Source organism: Gorilla gorilla, chromosome 9, assembly GCF_029281585.2.
Source record: "Gorilla gorilla gorilla isolate KB3781 chromosome 9, NHGRI_mGorGor1-v2.1_pri, whole genome shotgun sequence".
Taxonomy (NCBI): domain Eukaryota; kingdom Metazoa; phylum Chordata; class Mammalia; order Primates; family Hominidae; genus Gorilla; species Gorilla gorilla.
This window is the reverse complement of record NC_073233.2, coordinates 16,189,776-16,209,624: the sequence shown is the minus strand read 5'-3', so window position 1 is coordinate 16,209,624 and position 19,849 is coordinate 16,189,776. Positions and strand designations below refer to the sequence as shown.

Sequence of the window (19,849 nt, the reverse complement as noted above, 5' to 3'; positions counted from 1 at the left end):
CAGAGCTAAGGACAAAGACCTACAGCAAAATAATATAAACCCCTCTGAAGAAAAAGATCAATCTGTTCATCTATACTGGTTATGAGTCTTCCCACTAAAACTCACCAGGCCCATATTTCTAAATCTCTGTCAATCGTTTTAATCCACTATTTGCCAGTCTTTCAAACAATTCACTGTATCACCAAGGGTTTTATGGTTATTTTGCTGTGATTTATTATAGGAATCAGTGCTTTTTTTTTAAAAGTAATTATAAATAGTCCATTGATAATCCATTCCTAGAATTTGGTTCAGAATCAACATAAAGATTCTACTTTACAAAATTCACTTTTTTCCCTTTTGAAAACCGTACACATCTCCTAGTGGTCATACTGGTTTTTTGGATACTTTCTTTTCCTGCCTCGTCAGAACTTTCTGTAATTGCAGGATTTCCTAAGAGCTTTCAACCTCCTTGAGTCATCTTTCCAATGAGTGTGTCAGGCCTTGAAGTCGTTGTATTTGTTTCCTAGGGCTACCGTAACAAAGTGCCACAAATTGGGTGGCTTAAACAACTATCGTCTCATAGTTCTGGAAGCTGGAAGTCCAAGATCAGGGTGTCAGGGAGTTGGTTCCTTCTGAGGGCTGTGAGGAGGAATCTGTTCCATGCCTTTCTCCTAGCTTCTGGAGGTTTGCTGGCCATCTTTGGCATTGCTTGGCTTCTGGAAGCATTACCTAAATCTCTGCCCTCATCTTCACATGGCATTCTCCCTTGGTGTCTGGCTCCAAATTTCTCCTTTTATAAGTACACCAGTCATATTGAATTAGGGGCCCATTCTACTCCAGTATGACCTCATCTTAACTAATGATATATATTCTGAGGCACTGGGGGTTGGGACTTAATATAAATTTTGGGAGGGGGACACATTTCAACCCATTACAGCCATATATATCATTTTTCTGAATTTTTAGAGTACTTTTATTTTAAAGTTTAAGATACACGCTTCGTTCTTCTCATCATTTCTTTCTCAGTGAATTTGAACTAAAAGATGGTACAGTGATTTTTTTCCTAAGGTTCCTAGTATTTCAGTTGCTAAGCACTCTTGTCAGAATTTGGTTCGAGATTGCATTTCCCCTTACTGCTTTACTTACCATATGAAAGTTTACATTGTCAGCAAGGAAAGTCAGTAATTTTTCCACTCAACTTTTAGACAGTGCAACTTTCAGCAGATGTCTAGTTAATTGAAGCCCTCCCACCCCACAACCTGATCTTGTATTTTGCCATTGTACACGTCACCATGTTATCCATTCCAACATTTGGCCAGGTGGCCTATAATATAAATTGTAGCTGCACAGTTGTCTCCTCCTATTATGTTGGTACTCAAGGTTCATGGATTTTCAACAATCTTTTTTTTTTTTTTGAGATGGAGTCTCGCTCTGTCACCAGGCTGGAGTGCAGTGGAGTAATCTTGATCTTGGCTCACTGCAACCTCAGACTCCCTGGTTCAAGCAATTCTCCTGCCTCAGCCTCCCGAGTAGCTGGGATTACAGGCACGTGCCACCGTGCCCAGCTAATTTTTGTATTTTTAGTAGAGATGGGGTTTCACCACGTTGGCCAGGATGATCTCGATCTCCTGACCTCGTGATTCACCCACCTCAGCCTCCCAAATTGCTGGGATTACAGGTGTGAGCCACTGCACCAGGCCTTAACAATCTTTTTCAACTACACTATCTTCTTTTTTAACACTGGCCTCCAACTCTTGGCTTCTTTTATACAAGGGAATTCCCAGTAGTGGTTGTATTCTTATGACTCCATTCTTTGCTAATCCTAAAGGCACCCAGAAGGCTGTATTTACCTTTTCAGATTAAAATCTCCTATTTAACTTATGACCACTGTGTGCATATCTGAAGCTATAAATATTATTTCTGACACCCTTCTCAAATACTTTCTGCTGAAAATTACTGTGAATTTGGCTTGTTTCCTTATGACAGTTCTTTACTCCTAACCAGGTGCCTGTCATTCTGGTATCTTAAGCTAAAATCCAGAAACGCAAATCTCATTCTTTTACTCCATCTCTTAACTCTTTACTCCTAAAGCCTCCAAAACCTTGTAAAGTCCCAGTGATAAACTGGACAAAGAGATACTGCTGTTTCCTGACACCTTCAACATTCTCTGTGATCTCTAGAGCTGCTTTCTGTGTTTCTGCTGATAGTGTCATTCCTTCTCAAAGTAGGATGAATGAACTGGGGCAAGCAAGTTAAGGGTCTCGAAAGATTCTCTGTTATGTGAACATACCAGGCAGACACACATTTAGACTGGCCAGGGCAAGACTAGGTATAGACATGCCCATGCCTTGCAAGCAATTCATTTCCTTGTACCGACTCACAGTACAGAGTCTCTTCATTCCTCCAGAGTTAGATACCACTGTGGGGGGAGCCTCCTATCACTTAATTCTTCTTTTTTTTTTTTTTACCCTAACCCCTAGTTGTTCTTCGTAGCCTTTTTCTTTTTGCTCCCCCATTTTCACAATTTTTTTCATTCTTTTCATTGTTGTACAGTCTTAGTTCCAAGTTTTCTTATGTTATTTCCACTGTGTGTCTCTCCTGGTCTGATGAGCCAGGGTTAAAATTGACCTTCACCTCTTTTTCAGTCAGGGTGATCACTTTGCATTCAGCATGCATGTTGGTGAGTTCCTAATGCAAGGGCTGCATCCTTTTTTACCTAAGAATCATTTTAAAAGCAAGAAGTGAATAGATCACATTGTTTTTCATTTAAAATTAAAATAGCATTTAAGCCCAATGGGGAAGCACATATACTTACAACTTGGATAAATTTCTTTGTTGAGTAGAAAAATGCCTTGAGAAAATTAGTACTGCCTCTCAAATACCAAAATACAATAGCTGGGTATATTTGAGAAGTAGCCACTTGGAGGCAGCTTTTTAATTTTTCATCCTTTACATTTTAAGTTTTTCTCCATGTATTATTTTATTCTTGAAATAACCTCCAGGATATGTATTTAAAGAGGCCCAGGGAGATTAAGTGACTTGGCCAAGGCCGCGTAGCAAATATTAGTATAACTGGGACTAGAATTAGTGCAGTGTTGCATCGTATCAGTGCAGATATATTTACTGAATACATCTAGTGTCTCATGCACTGGGCCAGGTATAAGATCACAGTGATAAATAAGGCCCCACATGTGACCTAAGCATCTCTTTTCCCCTCTCCCCTTTCGTCAGAACAGAGTAGAGGAAATAACACCAGTGCTTAGGAAACACTAGTTCTCTGAACAGTAATGCATTCGTATGGGGAAAATGAACTGTGTCATATCTTCCCTGAAGCAGTCCCCTTAGCCAGTTCTTACTGATTGGGTCCAAGGTCACATGGTTCCTCAGGAAACAATACATTAAGAGTTTAGTGGCCGGGTGTGGTGACTCACGCCTGTAATCCCAGCACTTTGGGAGGCCGAGGCGGGCGGATCACGTGGTCAGGAGATCGAGACCATCCTGGCTAACACAGTGAAACCCTGTCTCTACTAAAAATACAAAAAATTAGCCGGGCGTGGTGGCGGGCGCCTGTAGTCCCAGCTACTTGGGAGGCTGAGGCAGGAGAATGGCGTGAACCCAGGAGGCGGAGCTTGCAGTGAGCCAGGATTGCACCACTGCACTCCAGCCTGGGTGACAGAGCGAGACTCCATCTCAAAAAAAAAAAAAAAAAAGAGTTTAGTTTAGTTACATTCTAATTCAAACCATAGTCCCACTGCTTACTGTGTGATTAAGCAAATTAGGAAACCTCTTAATTCTCAGTGTCTTCATCTTTAAAAAATAATATAGACTTTTAAGGTAGTTATGAGGAATAAATTAAATAGTATATGTAAAACATTTAACTTAGTAACTAGCCCATAGTAGCATTTTAATAGATGTTAGTTGTCATTATTATTATAGTTACTGTTATCATTGCCATTGCCTAATACTCTGCTGAAATGGGAAGAAAGTCGACATTTGCATTTAAATTGCTTTGAACCTTACTGATCTAAGGCAAGAGATAGAAGGCATATGCCCTAGGTCTCGCCAGTGACTTTCAAACTTGTTTGATCATGACTCGCAGTAAGAAATGTATTTTATATTTATATGTATATATACCCCTTCATTTTATATCACAATTCAGGTAGTACTAAGGCACATGCAAAATGTATAATGTATACACTAAAACAAAAGTTCTGTGAAACAGTATTCATCCATACCACATGCAGTGCTCATTAGTATTTTCAACTGTAATGTTTAATTTTGAAAAAAATACTGATTTGACCTATTAGAGTGATTTCCCAAGCCACTAAGGAGGATCCTGCAGCTTGGAAAAACACAGCTTGAGACGTTTTGCTGGTGTTAAGTGCCCAGGACATCTAGAAATCATTCAGGAAATCTAAGTAGACCTCACCACCAACAACCAATGCGGTAGTCTAATTCCTTTGGTTAAAATGACTTCCAGATGGGATTAGAATTCTCAAAGCTCCCTGCTGGCCCCATATCAGTACTGGCCATTTTATCATTGCGGATTTTCTACTAATTGGCCAAAACTTGGCAGTTTTTCATTGAGGAGCCTCTGTTTGGGGGAGTCCTTAATATTTTTTGTTTAATACCCCCTTTGCACTCTCAGTGCAAATAATTGGGTTGAAGATACAATAATGAGTCACAACAGCTCACAATGTATTGGTTTGCAAAAAGTAAATAATCAACAAATTCTTTGAGTGCCTGTATTTCAGGCTCTCAGCATGGATACGAGAATAAACATGATTAGGTGCCTGTCCTCGCAAGCACATGTAAACCAAAAAGTACCTGAGACAGGTCTCAATAAATTCAGAAGTTTATTTTGCCAAGGTTAAGGACTCGCCCTGGAGAAAGATCTGTGCCTTTCTCCAACAATGATTTTGAGGGCTTTAACATTTAAACGAGAAAGAGGGAGGGTATAGTAATCCACATGTTGCAAGAAAAAAGGAGCAGGTAGGGGAATAGTCAATTATGTATTCGTCTGTAAGATAAAGTGAACATACCAGTAGCTACCTGTGGATAAATTTAACCTTTTAACTGTAGCTGTTTGTTTAGGAACAAAAGGAAAAGCAGCTTCTTGTTATGTCTCACCTTTCAGCCTAATTTTTTCCTTTTGACATAGTGAACTGGAGTCCTGAGTTTTTATTTTCCTTTCACACACACAATCTTGTAGAGTGAAAGAATATACAGATAATCATGACACGATGTGATCAAAGTTCAAATAGAGCTCCTCAGCTTGGGAGCAGTCAGGAATGCCTTTAAGAGGTGCTAATATTGTATCTGGATCTTAAGGGTTAAGTAGGAATGTGTCAGGTAAGGAAATGGGGGAAATCATTCCAGGCAGTAAGACTAGCATAAGAAAGTGTGATGTGTTAAGGGAACAGTATCTCAGAATCAGGAACTACTCAAGCATCACTATCATCATCTTAGTGTCCCATATTCAATAGGAAAGTTCAAAATTTTGGCAGAAAGGAGAGCAGTCAGCCAACACAGAGGAGGCCACACAGTGTGCCTTGGCCATGTCCCAAGCCTTTGTTCCATCTTACAGTCACATTCTCTGTCTGTCATCAGCCAGCACCTCTGCAGCCCTTACTTTCTGACTTCCTTTGGCCACCAGAGCCATCAGTGCCCTTCATTTTCTGCTTCCAAAGGAGTGAAGTGGGAGTGAAAACTCGCTTGTAATGATTTTTGTTATGTCATATGTTATACACTTTTGCATTTTATAACTGAATACTACTATTAAAGATTGTAATCCTGAATAAATATAAAATCATTTCTTCTAATTGACTTGAGCAATTTGTTTGCTTGGAAAGTACTAAAATTGCTCACAATTTTTGGTTTGCCATCATCATAAACCCCTTTCTGTTGGAAAAAAATATATTACTCAAATTACAAAACTATTATCTCTAATACTGCCTATCATTTTGGTGCAAGTAGGGATTTTAACAGAAGTCATTACTTCAGTCATCACAAGCTGTATTATTAGTGATACTGGGTATTGTCACAGGATTATGAATTTTTGATGCTCATAACTATGGAAAATAATTTCCAAATGAAAGAGAAGAAGGAAGATAGCGTGGCAATGCTTAATGCTCTACTGCAAAAACATGCCCTTAGTTATTCCAAATGGTTGCTAGAGCTTCATTGTTTCCTGGTGTGATGACCTTGCTCAAAGAACAAACGTGTTGTACAACATGCAGCATTCGCCAGTCTCCTTCAATATGAGGACCAGTGTATTCCTAACATTCACCCATACACACCCCAAATTCCTTAATTTTATTATAAAAATTTGTTTCTGACTGAATGACAATCTTCAAAAGCTTATTCCATTTGGTATAATTTTTTAGTGGCACCTTCTGCTGTGTGCTGTCCATTTCATTGTGCTTATAGTATTTATAAACAGGTGCTGAAATTTCATTTAACAGGTACTCAGTGCATCTTTTTTTTGTGACTGTGCAGCTTTTTGTTTGTTAATTAAATCTTCTACTTTTATTATATTTACATTTTTCCCCTGCTAATTTTAAAAATTAAATAGCCTATTCTCCTCTTACTCAATCTGCTCTGACATTTGCTGCTATATACATTTTATTTCTCTTTCTGTCTTTAATCTTACCTACCAGTGCATGGGTACAGAGATAAATGTTTTACTCAGTCAAATCCCAAATCTTCAGCTAAGGGAAGAGTCCATAATCAAGGTACTGTATTATGTGTCCTGATATATCACTCTTTTAAACCATCTTCATGTGAAACTACATATGTTACAAGTAATTTTTTTGCATTTGTAAAATTATATCCTTTATTCTCATCTGCATTCTGAATTTCCTCTGATTCCACTTACAAAAAAATTAATAATTGCCATAATGTCTAAGAAAACCTCGTAAACTACGTAGAAAGATTCATGCGGCCGGGTGTGGTGGCTCGCACCTGTAATCCCAGCACTTTGGGAGGCTGAGGCGGGCGGATCACCTGAGGTCGGGAGTTCAAGACCAGCCTGACCAAGATGGTGAAACCCCATCTCTACTAAAAATACAAAAATTAGCCGGGCGTGGTGGTGTGCACCTGTAATCCCAGCTACTCGGGAGGCTAAGGCAGGAGAATCACTTGAACCCAGGAGGTAGAGGCTGTGGTGAGCGGAGATCGCGCCATTGCACTCCAGCCTGGGCAGCAAGAGTGAAACTCCATCTCAAAGAAAGATTCATGCATGTGAAGCTGAAATGACCAATAAAAACTTTTCTTGGGAACTGGTCTCCTGACCCCGTAAATGCTTATAAAGAGAAAGAGAAGCAGATGTGACATCATGGTGACTTCTGGTCACCTAGAAACATGACTTTAATACTAGGAAAAGACTAAAGCTTCTCAAACAGGCTTTCTAGATCTAAAGAAGAAAACCCACTTTAGGGAGGCAGTAGGAAAGTCCTGTATCCCTGTGACCCCATCAATGAGATAAACACCACAGTTCTACAGGCATTTATGAGGGCCTCTTGATTTGAAGGTGATACAGTGCTAGTCAAATTTGAGAATTAGTACATGCCTTTGTGTCTGGATGTTTGATATTTAATAGTCTCACTTGCATATAGAAATCCTTGATTTTTCTAATTAATATAACTAAGGTCAGCTTATCTCATTGAGACTCTGCTAGCATTTTAGCTTGCCCTTTCTCTTAGAAGGTATCTGCTTCTGGCGGGGCGTGGTGGCTCATGCCTGTAATCCCAGCACTTTGGGAGGCTGAGGCAGGCAGATCACCTGAGGTCGGGAGTTCGAGACCAGCCTGATCAACATGAAGAAACCCCGTCTCTACTAAAAATACAAAATTAGCCAGGCATGGTGGTGCATGCCTGTAATCCCAGCTACTCAGGAGGCTGAGGCAGGAGAATCGCTTGAACCCAGGAGGTGGACGTTGTGATGTGCTGAGATCACGCCATTGCACACCAGCCTAGGCAACAAGAGCGAAACTCTGTCTCAAAAAAAAAATAAAATAAAGATATCGGCTTCTGACTGTACATTTTATTCATTTATTTTATTTTATTTTAGAGACAGTGTCTTACTCTGTTGCCCAGTGTGTAGCGCAGTGGCGCTATCTTGGCTCACTGCAACCTCCACCTCCAGCGGTCAAGTGATCCTCCCATTTCAGCCTCCCAATACAGGTGTCTTTTTGGGTTTTTTTGTTTGTTTGTTTGTTTGTTTTGGTAGAGACGGGGTTTCACCATGTTGCCCAGGCTGGTTTCAAACTCCTGGGCTCAAGCGATCTGCCCACCTTGGCCTCGCCAAGTGCTAGTATTACAGCCATGAGGCACTGTGCCCATTACTAAATTTATAATTTCTCATTCTTCATGGATACTGAAAAATATAATCTTGTTTAGAATTACATCGTTTTGGCATGATATACAAATATTAATTCCAAATCCAGCTTCATATTTTAGTAGACTTATGAAGTTTCTATTTCATATCTTTAAATGTCATGTTAAATTGACCAAATAAGCAGAAGAATGTTCCTTACTTTTTTCATGAAGCCCTGAGAAATTGCATAACTCAGCATTTGCCTTCCTAGACTTTATTAGTACCTTCTGCCAGCATGTTTTGTTTTCAGTATCAATGTACTGTTTCTACTTAAGATCTTAGTATTTACTTTTAAATCCTGAATTTACATCAAAATATAAAATAGGATTGATTTGGGGGATTTGCTAGGTCATTCTGAGGCTAAGATTGTGTGATTTTGAAATGCTATATTGGATAATGTTGATGTTACAGAAGTAGCAAATGACCATATGACTTATGGTTTTTAGATTAATCAGCTTGCTATGACCTCTAAAACTGTAGCTCCAGAGCATGCACCTTTTTCCTTAGTTAGTGGCATTCCCACATTAGATTATCTCACTCCATGACTTTGGCTTTTGTGAAGGTGTGTGGGCAAGTCTTCGCTCTAGCACTCGCTTGATCAGCTCTCCAACATCCTTCATTGATGTTGGCGCCCGGCTGGCAGGCAAGGATCACTCGGCCTCCTTCAGTAACAGCACCTACCTACAAAACCAGCTCTTGAAACGGCAAGCAGCCCTTTACATATTTGGTGAAAAGTCGCAACTAAGGGTAAGATTTCTTTTTTCTCACTTAGAAACTTTATGGATACACTAGGGCTGTTTATAAAACCTGTATCACAAACCAGCTTTGCTAGAATTTTTTTTACAGCATGATTCTTAACCTGGAGTTAATAATCTCGAAAAATTTAGCTCTCCTTTTGTATTTATTTATATATATTAATTTTTATATCAATACATGTATATACATATGCGTATTTATTAGCCATGAAAATAAATATTTATTCATAATAGTAAAAACTCAACATAAACATCAGGAAGCGTACATACATACAAAAAAAAGAAATAAGGCTTCATCAGGCTGTGTTTTCAACAGCCTTGATTCAGTTTCCACAGGAGTCTGCCCATGGCAAAACAGATAGTTTTGTTATGGTAAACCTAAAACAGGCTACAGAAACATAGAAGAATGGAGAGAGGAAGACTGTGGTACCATGTATGGAGGCAAGGCAAGGCCAAGTCTAGGTTTTCTGAGTAACACTTGTTAAAACTTCGCAAAGCTATATAGAAAGAGACACATGTCCTAAGACGTGTCAGAAAATACAAAATACTAGATGCTAATCAACTTTATTCTTACTGTTAAATTGTTGCGCTAAAGAGCTTCACCATGCTGAGGGCCCATAAATTGTAAAGATGGTCTTTTCCTCCAAAAGCAACAATAATTCCTTGAATTTAATGTTTTGCAAGTCACACATTACAAAATAAATTTCATTACTACCAGTAGGTATATAGGACATGAAAGTTATCTGTTAACTCAGAAATCTCAACGTTTAGTCCAGTGCTCCAGTTGGCACTGGACAACCTAGACAGACCTCTGGCTGAACCGTGGAGCAGAAACTGTGAGCAGGGTGCCATTAGCAAGATCCCACATGCTTGGCCCTTAAGATGCCAGTAACTGAGTCATCTCTTCTGGAGCAGGCTAGTGGCTTTGCTAGCTCTTCTCCCACTGCCTGGACTGCTGCACCCACTTAGTCACTAACCTTTAGGGTAGAGGGCATAAAACTGCTGAGTAATGCTCAAGTTTTAAATCTGCATATGTGTCTTCTGATACAGTAGATAATTTTATATCAAAAAATAGAACCCTTTTCTATAGCAATCCAGGGTTGCTGGTGCCAGTGTCTTTTCCAGAGCACAGACTTTCCATGCTTCAGCACAACACTTACTCATGATCCGAATCACTCTCCGAGGTTTAGCTCCTTAATACTCCCCTCTGCCATTCTCTTTGCTCATAATTTCTCAGATTAGCTATGTGATCATACGTATTTGAGTAAGAAAGAGTTGGGATGCTGCCTTTTTCCTTCCCTCTCTTCCTCCTGCCCTCTTTTTCTGTCTGCCCTTCCTCAATAAAATATTATTATTATATATTTTTTTAAGTTTTTGAGATGGAGTCTCACTCTGTCGCTAGGCTGGAATGCAGTAGCATGATCTCGGCTCACTGCACCCTCCACCTCCCAGGTTCAAGCAATTCTGCCCCAGTCTCCTGAGTAGCTGGGATTACAGGCACGAGCCACCACGCCCAGCTTTTTTTTTTTTTTTTTTTTTTTTTGTAGTTTTAGTAGAGATGGGGTTTCACCACGTTGGCCATGATGGTCTCCATCTCTTGACCTTGTGATCCACCCGCCCTGGCCTCCCAAAGTGCTGGGATTACAGGCGTGAGCCACTACACCCGGACAAGTATTATTATTTTTAAAAATGTAATCCCACCATTCTGGCACAATAGTTGTCAGCAATTCTATATATTCCATTCAGGTTTTATCTTTTATTCAATTTTGTATGTAGAATACGGCTCTGTATCTGTCTCATATGTGCTACATTCTAGCTTGCACAATGCCGTCCAGTTACAATTCCATACCTTTTTCTCCCAACAAAGAAACATAAAGGAAAGCCAATAAATTACAGTGACTTATTCTGAAAATAATCTTGAATTTGGCCTTTACCTAGGTAAATTCACATACTTTAATACTTTATTATTAGGACCAAATTCCTTCCAACCTAATGGAGTGTCTCAATACTTTGGTTAGTAACTCCTGGTTTATAAGATAGGCATACCTAGCTCAGGTATAGTTGGGAAATAGGAATCTACCTTTCCTGAAAAGTAAACTATGTTTTGTCTATTATAAGTTTTTAAAAATAATAGAAAGGAACTCATGTATATCGCTAGGTTCTTTATCTGAAGCCTTAACATTATGTTTCCATGTCATATAGTCTTCATAACGATTTTAGTCACCATTCATCCCATGTTGTTGGATGTTTAGGTGTCTTTATCATCTGTATATAAAATTACAGTCACAATTCCAAGCAAATAAGTTATTTTGTTATCTTTTTTAATTGAGATACCATTCCCTGGGGGTTTTTTCCTATTAGATTATTTCCTTAGAGTAGCTTCCTTAAAATAGAATTATTAAGACAAAGGAAAAATTATAAAATACACATAACAAGATTTACCATCTTAACCATTTCTAAGTGTGTGACTCAGTATTATTAAGTACATTTACGTTGCTGTGCAACCAATCGCCAGAAAGCAGTTTTAATCTTAGAAAAGCAGATGGTCCGATAGAGTAATTTGGGCACAATGAAAAGAAAGTGGAAACATTTTGAGAAAATTAATTCATTCTTTGGCATGAAAAGTTAGAGGACTTTTAAATCTTCTTCAGAGCTAGGCAACCAGGTTATTAAAATGAAATATACCAGTAGGCCATCAGTATAGCATTCTTTAATTGCAAATGCAACACTCATACCACACACAAAATAAATTCCATAAGGATTAAAGATGTAAATGAGAAAGTACTCAAATAAATATAGGTTGATACATATATCATATTAAGTGAAAAAATATTATCCCAAAGATAGAAATGAACAAAGCCTTTCGTGGTTTTATTATGTAATTTTTTTTTAAGGTGGAGTCTCACTCTGCTGCCCAGGCTGGAGTGCAGTGGTGTCATCTCAGCTTACTGCAACCTCCATCTCCGGGGTTCAAGTGATTCTCCTGCCTCAGCCTCCCAAGTAGCTGGGATTACAGGTGCCTGTCACCACGCCTGGCTACTTTTTGTATTTTTAGTAGAGATGGGATTTCACCATGTTGGCCAGGCTGGTCTTGAACTCCTGACCTCAGGTAATCTGTCTGCCTCGGCCTTCCAGACTGCTGAGATTACAGGCATGAGCCACCGTGCCCGACCATGTAATTTTTTATTATTGACTTTTAAGAAGTAGGACTGGGTGTGGTGGCTCACGCCTGTAATCTCAGCACTTTGGGAGGCTGAGGTGGGCGGATCACAAGGTCAAAAGATTGAGACCATCCTGGGCAACATGGTGAAAACCCATCTCTACTAAAAATGCAAAAATTAACTGGGTATGGTGGCGCACGACTGTAGTCCCAGCTACTCGGGAGGCTGAGGCAGGAGAATCGCTTGAACCTGGGAAGCGGAGGTTGCAGTCAGTCAAGATCGCACCATTGCGCTCCAGCCTGGGTGACAGAGCAAGACTCCATCCCAAAAAAACAAAAAAATAACCACAATGTTGGTAGTCTTGGGGCAGTAAGAAAGTGATTTCTATTTCTTTCTCAATATTTATCTCTACCTTTTTTCATTTTTATTATGAATATGTTTTACTTGCATAATAAGAAACAAATATGTGCATATCTACAAACTTTAATACATGTACAGTCTGGAACTCCAACAGTGTATTGCCTATCCCTTACCATATACATCTTGGGAAGACTTAGTTTACACTGTGGGAGTAATCATACTGTCCATGTATCATTAGTTTCTCTTTAAACTTCCAGGTTCATGGCCTTATAATTGACTTACATTTGGTATTATGAGCTCCATCAAGTTCCAGTCTACCAGTAGGCTCTTCCAGTTCTCAGAATGAACACATTCTTAGGCTAAGTAATCTACCTCTAGTAAGGACTAGATTTGCCATTCTGGGCAAACCACTAGCTTGTACTGAATGGCTCTTCCCACCAACACTGACACATTGCCGTACAAGATTGATTTTCTTGACCCATTGGCAGCCTCTGCAGCTATTTGGCCCCAAATAACTTTATCATTATGCACTGCCCCATTGGAAACATCACTCTTTTACCTATAGCACTTCATCTGCCTAATTCTCTGAATCTTCATCCGCAGAACTTCAAGGTAGAATTTGCCTTAAGTTGTGAGTTTGTTCCTGTTGAATTTCATGAAATCCGGCAAGTGAAAGCCAGTTTTAAGAAGCTGATGAGGGCTTGTATCCCAAGCACCATCCCTACTGACTCAGAAGTGACCTTCCTGAAAGCGCTGGGAGATTCTGAGTGGTTCCCACAGGTAATGTCTGAAGCAGCTTCTTTCTTTATAACTCAAAGAAACAGAGGCCCAAGTAGATATACAGAACTGTATTTGAGAAAAAAAATACTTGGTTCCCCTACTCCCCAACATTCTTCTCCTTCATTGTGTGCCATCAGTAAAGGCCTTTCAGACTCAGGAAATCATCTGGTATAGGAGGTGAGGGAGTAGAAGTCTTGATCGCTGGGTTTTTATCTCTGTGTATTTAAAAGTTTGGTATCTATAGGACACTAAGGAGAAAATTATTTTTAGATGGAAATCTTTGATGTAAATTTAATCAGCATGTATTTACAGGGCTCCTGCTCTGTTGTCAATACAGTAAGGATCCAGGGCAGAGGGCAACTTCTGCATGACTCCCAAGAGCTCTCACCTTTCATTTGTCTGCCTATCCCAGGTCTCTAGATTTTAGATTCACCCCACACTACCCACCAAAGGCACACTGGATGCCCCGAAGCCTACCTAAGGCTTGAAAAAAAAAAAACAATGTCTATCTTTCAGTTCAGTCAACTTTGGGATATTCTTAATTGAACTTTTATTGAGAAATTAAAGGGCCTTTTCTTTAAGCCCCTTTATTTCTTATATTGCCCAGGCTGGTCTTGAACTCCTGGCCTCAAGTAATCCTCCCACCTTGACCTCCCAAAGAGCTGTGATTACAGGCATGAGCTGCCACGCCTGGCCCCCATTATTTGTTATCACCTTGCAGAAATTCCCAGTCCCCTGCCTCCATCTACCTCCAAGCATCCTGCCTCTTGTTTCCCACAGCACATTGGACTAAAAGGCAAAAAAACAAAAAGGAAATGATGTCAGTACTCAGGGCTGTGACTGTTCTCAAGATACTTAAACCAAAGAGAAATGCTGCCACATAAATATTTGGCTATAAATGTATCATGCTGTGTTCATTATTATTAAGGCAATTTAGGGTGCTTTGCATACCCGTGGAAGGAACTGATCGATACTCCCTTTTGTCCCCAGGCTATGAGCCCCAGCTCCAAATGGACCCCTCCACCCAACTTATCTATCCATGTTTCTGATACATTCTGTGCTCTACTCTTTGCTAGAAAGTGGACCTGTACCAAAAGTTAGGGACTAAAGACAGTGGAAAATAATTGCCCACTTGGGATATTGACATCTTAAAAGTTAACTCTTAAAGCAAATTCTTTTTTTAACTTTTATTTTGTGTTCAGGGGTACATATATAGGTTTGTTGTATGGTACATTGCATATCTTGGGAGTTTGGTGTACAGATTATTTCATCACCCAGGTAATAAGCATAGTACCTGATAGGTAGTTTTTCTATCCTCACCCTCCTCTCACCTCCAACCTCAAGTACGCCCCAGGCGTCTATTCCTTTCTTTGTGTCCATGTGTACTCAATGTTTAGCTCCCACTTATAAGTGAGAATATGCAGTATTTGGTTTTCCATTCCTGTGTTAGTTTGCTTCAGCTGTGTTACTGCAAAGGACATAAGCTCATTCTTTTTATGGCTGTGTAGTATTCCATGGTGTATATGTACCATATTTTCTTTATCTAGTCTACCGTTGATGGGCATATAGGTTGACTCCATGTCTTTGCTATTGTGAATAGTACAGCACTGAACATGTGTGTGCATGTGACTTTATGGTAGAACAATTTATATTCCTTTGGGTATATACTCATTAATGGGATTGCTAGGTCAAATGGTAATTCTGTTTTAAGTTATTTGAGAAATCACCAAACTACTTTCTACAATGGCTAAACTAATTTACATTCCCACCAGAAATGTATATACATTCCCTTTTCTCCACAGGCTCGCCAGCATCTGTTATTTTTTGACTTTTTAATAATTGCCATTTCTTAGAACAAATTCTGAGCCCAAAAGAATTCAGGCCTGGTGATAGCTATGTTGTAGAAACAGTTACATGAGGAGCTTCTCATTACTGAGTAGGGCATTTGCCTTATTCCTGTGTTTAAAGTAGCCTAGCTCTGTTTAAGAGATGGGTTTTTTCATTTTTGTTCTTGTTCAGAGTTGGATTCAAATTGCAAATTATGTCTGATGATCATTAAAATATTTTTTTAAATTAGAATGTTATACATTTGGTTTTAAAATCTATATACTATTCTCATACCTTAATTGTTTATTAAGGACTTTGAGCCAATTGATGTGGCTTTAAAAACTTAGCACAAATATATTGAAAGTTTTTTTCTCATTTAGTACACAGTACAGACAAATAGGAGTATCTTTTTTATTTTTATTTTTCGAGACAGGGTCTTGCTCTGTCACCCAGGTTAGAGAGCAGTGGCACAATCACAGCTCACTGCAGCCTCGATCTCCCAGGTTCAAGTGATCCTCCTACCTCAGCCTCCTGAGTAGCTGGGATTACAGGCAGATGCCACCACGCCTGGCTGGTTTTTGTATGTTTTGTAGAGATGGGGTTTTGCCATGTTGCCCAGGTGGTCTCAAACTCCTGAGCTCAAGCACTACTCCTGCCTCAACCTCCCAAAGTGCTGGGATTACAGGCGTTGAGCCACCACACCCAGCCAGGAGTTTCTTTTTTAACATATAATTCACTTACCATAAAATTTATCCTTATGATAAAAGTGTACAACTCAGCGCTTTTTGGTATGTCCACAACATTGTGTAACTATCACCACTATCTAATTCCCAAAAAATTAAGAATACCTGAAATAGGCCAGGCGTGGTGGTTCACGCCTGTAATGCTAGCACTTTGGGAGGCTGAGGCGGGTGGATTACCTGAGGTCAGGAGTTCAAGACTAGCCTGGCCAACATGGTGAAACCTCGTCTCTACTAAAAATACAAAAAATTAGCCGGGTGCACTGGTATGCACCTGTAATCCCAGCTACTCGGGAGGCTGAGGCAGGAGAATCGCTTGAACCCGGGGGGCAGAGGTTGTGGTTAGCCAGGATTGCATCACTGCACTCCAGCCTGGGTGACAGAGTGAGACTTTGTCTCAAAAAAAAAAAAAAAAAAAAAACAAAAAACAATATCTGAAACAGAACTTACTACATCATGGAAAAACAAATTTTAAATCCAATAAAATTCATCTGAATTTCCGTCTTTTGTCGGGAAGTCCACATAGAATCTCTGTTTTTTGTACTCTATGGAATTATAGCTCACCTACTTTTGGGGGAATCATGTTAGGTAATTTTATTTCATTACGTATTACTAGAATGTATTGTTTTAAAATGTGTCTACTTTTTTGAAGTGTCATTTTGTTGTTTTCATTGAGATGGGGTCTTACTATGTTGCCCAGGCTGGTCTCGAACTCCGAACCTCAAATGACCTGCCCGGCTCGGCCTCCCAAAGTGCTGGGATTACGGGCATGAGTCACTGCATCCAGACAAAAGTGTCATTGTTTAATGTTGATCTGAAAGAACTTTAGGTATTTAAAACGTTATGTGGTTCTTTTGTCCAAGCGCTTTATCCCTAACTCGTTTGATTATCCAGGGTTGAAAGCAACTCTCTCTGACTGCTGCACTCAGAAGGTGCTTGGTCTAATCGTGTTCTCCTTCCTGTCTCTTAGCTTCACAGGGTAATGCAGCTGGCTGTGGTTGTATCAGAAGTACTTGAGAATGGTTCCTCAGTTTTGGTCTGTTTGGAGGAAGGCTGGGACATCACTGCACAAGTAAACTATTAGACATATTTTTTGATATTTTATATTTATATTTCCATTTGGTTGTTTTTAAATTCTTCAGATGACTCTTTTGTATAATGACTAATGTGTTTATGGACAGAGAAAGTCCTGTGTTAAACAGCACCTGGTATCCATCAGAAAACTCCGTACCATGAGCTCTTAGCCCCTACACAGCCTGGAGCTCTGGCTCCGGGCATCAAGCTCTCCCATCCACAGATGTACCATGCAGGCTTGCGGATGGAGCCCTTGACCAGCAGTGTGAGGCGAGGACCATCCTTCCTGGGTTTTGTCAGGCCATCCCCTGGCTCTCTATAAGCCCTGCCTTAACTCACTCCAGAGTGAAAAGTGTGAGTTCAGACTACATTAAGACATTAATCTGCATCTGCCAAAAAGTAGAATTGATTTTAACTGATCCTCTGGCCTCTGATTAACTTAGGAGAAGGTTGCTGTCAGCAAACTGGCCAGTTAAGGATTAAAGTCTTAATTCCCTGAAAGTAAACTTGTAGCCAAAATGAATTGGAGCTTTAGTTTTTACTGGCAAGTTTACAAAATTAATTTTATTGGCCATCCTGGAATGGTTAGTGAACAAATTTGCTGTCCAGGTAAATTTGTGAATTAGCTATCATCAGAAGGAAGTGCTTTTATCTTAGTAATAGGACTTTTTCAGAACTAAAATTAATGACAATCCATCCTGCTTATGCCCTAGGTGACATCCCTGGTTCAGTTACTCAGTGATCCCTTTTATAGGACACTTGAAGGCTTCCGGATGTTGGTTGAAAAAGAGTGGCTCTCTTTTGGTCACAAATTCAGTCAGAGGAGCAGCTTGACCCTCAACTGTCAGGGGAGTGGTTTTGCTCCAGTCTTCTTACAGTTCTTAGACTGTGTACACCAGGTAAGTAGAGCAAGCTTCAGTTGACTTGATATGAAGGAAAGAACACAACATACTAGCATTGATGGAGCATTGCGATGGTGTGCCCGGTACCTTCCTGTCATAACTCTGATTAACTCAGCCACAGGACATGCTGAAATCTTAGCAGTAGACTCCTAGGAATGGAAAAGAAAAAAAATTAGTTGGTTTCTGAAACTAGGACAGCTAAGCTGGCTGTTGGGCTTGCCCCAAGTGAAGTAGCCAGCACTCTAAATGACCATCTTCAAAGAAGAGAAGCAAACTTGGGCTTATTACCTAAGAACAAAATCTCTAGGTAATACAGGTCCTGAAATCCAGCACATGGTCTGCCCAGTTTGGGAGGACCCCAGCTTGTGCCTGGGAACATAACAGGTAAAGCCTAACCCCTGGAGAAATAATCAGGGCCCAGCCAGACAGGCGTACAGGCTTGAGAACACTGGTCACTTCTACCACATGGAGAAACTGTGGTACATATACACCATGGAATACTATGCAGCCATACAAAAGAATGAAATCATGTCTTTTGCAATGACATGGATATAGCTGGAGGCCATTATCCTAAGCAAATTAATGCAGAAGCAGAAAACCAAATACCTCATGTTCTCACTTATAAGTGGGAGCCCAGGTATATCCATTCAAATGCAGTGAGGGTAGGGGAGATGTGACTGCTCTAGGCTCCCTCCTGCCTTCATCGCAGGCGCATCAGATACAGACCTCTGGATGGGGCCGTGGTCAGGATTGGGTTTGAGAATTGGATGGCACTGAGCTTGCAAGTTGAAGACTGAATTGGCCTAGGAAAAGCAGGCCTATTTCCAGCTTTCATTTGACCACGATCCCAGGGTTGGATGAATGGGTTCTGGCATGTCAAACATTTGTGGGAATGGTGAGCCTCTTTGAAACACACTGGCCTCAAATATCGATTGGAAAGAAAGGCAGAACTATGTTTTCAGGAACCAGAGTTGAAACTAACTGTGATGACACCAAGTTAGTATGTGGTTATGTTTTTTTTTGTTTTTATTCTTGTAATCACTTGATCAACTTTCCAGATCACTACATAATTTTTGTAAATAACAGCTTTAGTGAACTATATATATCATACAATTCACCTATTTAAAGTGTTCAGTGGTTTTGAATCCATTCACAAAGTTTTGTAACAATTACCACAATCAATTTTAGAGCATTTTATCACTCCAAAAAGAAACTCCATACTCATGAGCAGTGACTTTCCAACCTTTCACCCCACACACAGGAAGCTATGTTTTTTACTGCTCTAATTTACTTATTAAAGAAAAGACCGATTGATGAATTTCAATTGATCTGTCCAAGCAGTAACTGGAGGAGCTGGTCACAAGGTTAAGCATGTATCTTTAAACTCTTTGCAGCAAAGAGTATACTATATTTGTTTTCTGTTTGAATATTGGCCCTTTTATTCATACTCCTTTTGGCAAATAGATGAGGGAGAAGTTTGGAGACCATTGTCTCTGAAACAGAAAGCTTACCTGAGGCCAAAGGAGAGGAGCAAGCATCTATCTCTTCTCATTTCTAGGCAGGTGAAAGCATATGAGTTCTTCATGAAAGCACTTCTTATCTTGCTTTTTTATTATGCTTATCAATTGGACTAGACTATTTCCTGCCTCCGTATACCACCATTACTAACAATAATTACTAATTTGTGTCGACTGCTTACTATGTGCCAGGCACTGTTCTGAGCACTACACATGTTATTTTAGTTCATAATTCTTTGAATCTTTTGCTGACCCTCACGCTCCCACTTTATATGTATTTCTAATGAGTCAGGTATAGACTTCTTTGATAACATCTATAGCACTAAAGTATGTTTATTTGTATGTAACTATTGCCCTCTACTTGGTCTGAGAATTCCT

The 19,849-nt window shown here is 39.8% G+C and overlaps 1 protein-coding gene and 1 long non-coding RNA gene across 7 annotated transcripts in view; one reads left to right on the top strand and one right to left on the bottom strand.

Moving 5' to 3' along the window:
* Positions 1-19,849, top strand: part of SBF2 (SET binding factor 2) — a 531,976-nt gene that overhangs the window by 484,808 nt on the left and 27,319 nt on the right. For all 6 annotated transcript variants that reach the window (XM_063710649.1, XM_063710648.1, XM_063710650.1 and 3 more), the window contains 4 exons: positions 8,918-9,102; positions 13,235-13,411; positions 16,949-17,050; positions 17,766-17,951. In XM_063710649.1, the coding sequence (XP_063566719.1) occupies positions 8,918-9,102; positions 13,235-13,411; positions 16,949-17,050; positions 17,766-17,951 (650 nt within the window). The remainder of the gene's footprint in view (positions 1-8,917; positions 9,103-13,234; positions 13,412-16,948; positions 17,051-17,765; positions 17,952-19,849) is intronic.
* Positions 17,588-19,849, bottom strand: part of LOC109028903 (uncharacterized) — a 49,741-nt gene continuing 47,479 nt past the window's right edge. Inside the window, exon 2 of the long non-coding RNA XR_002007907.3 lies at positions 17,588-18,103. This is a non-coding gene — a long non-coding RNA (uncharacterized lncRNA). The remainder of the gene's footprint in view (positions 18,104-19,849) is intronic.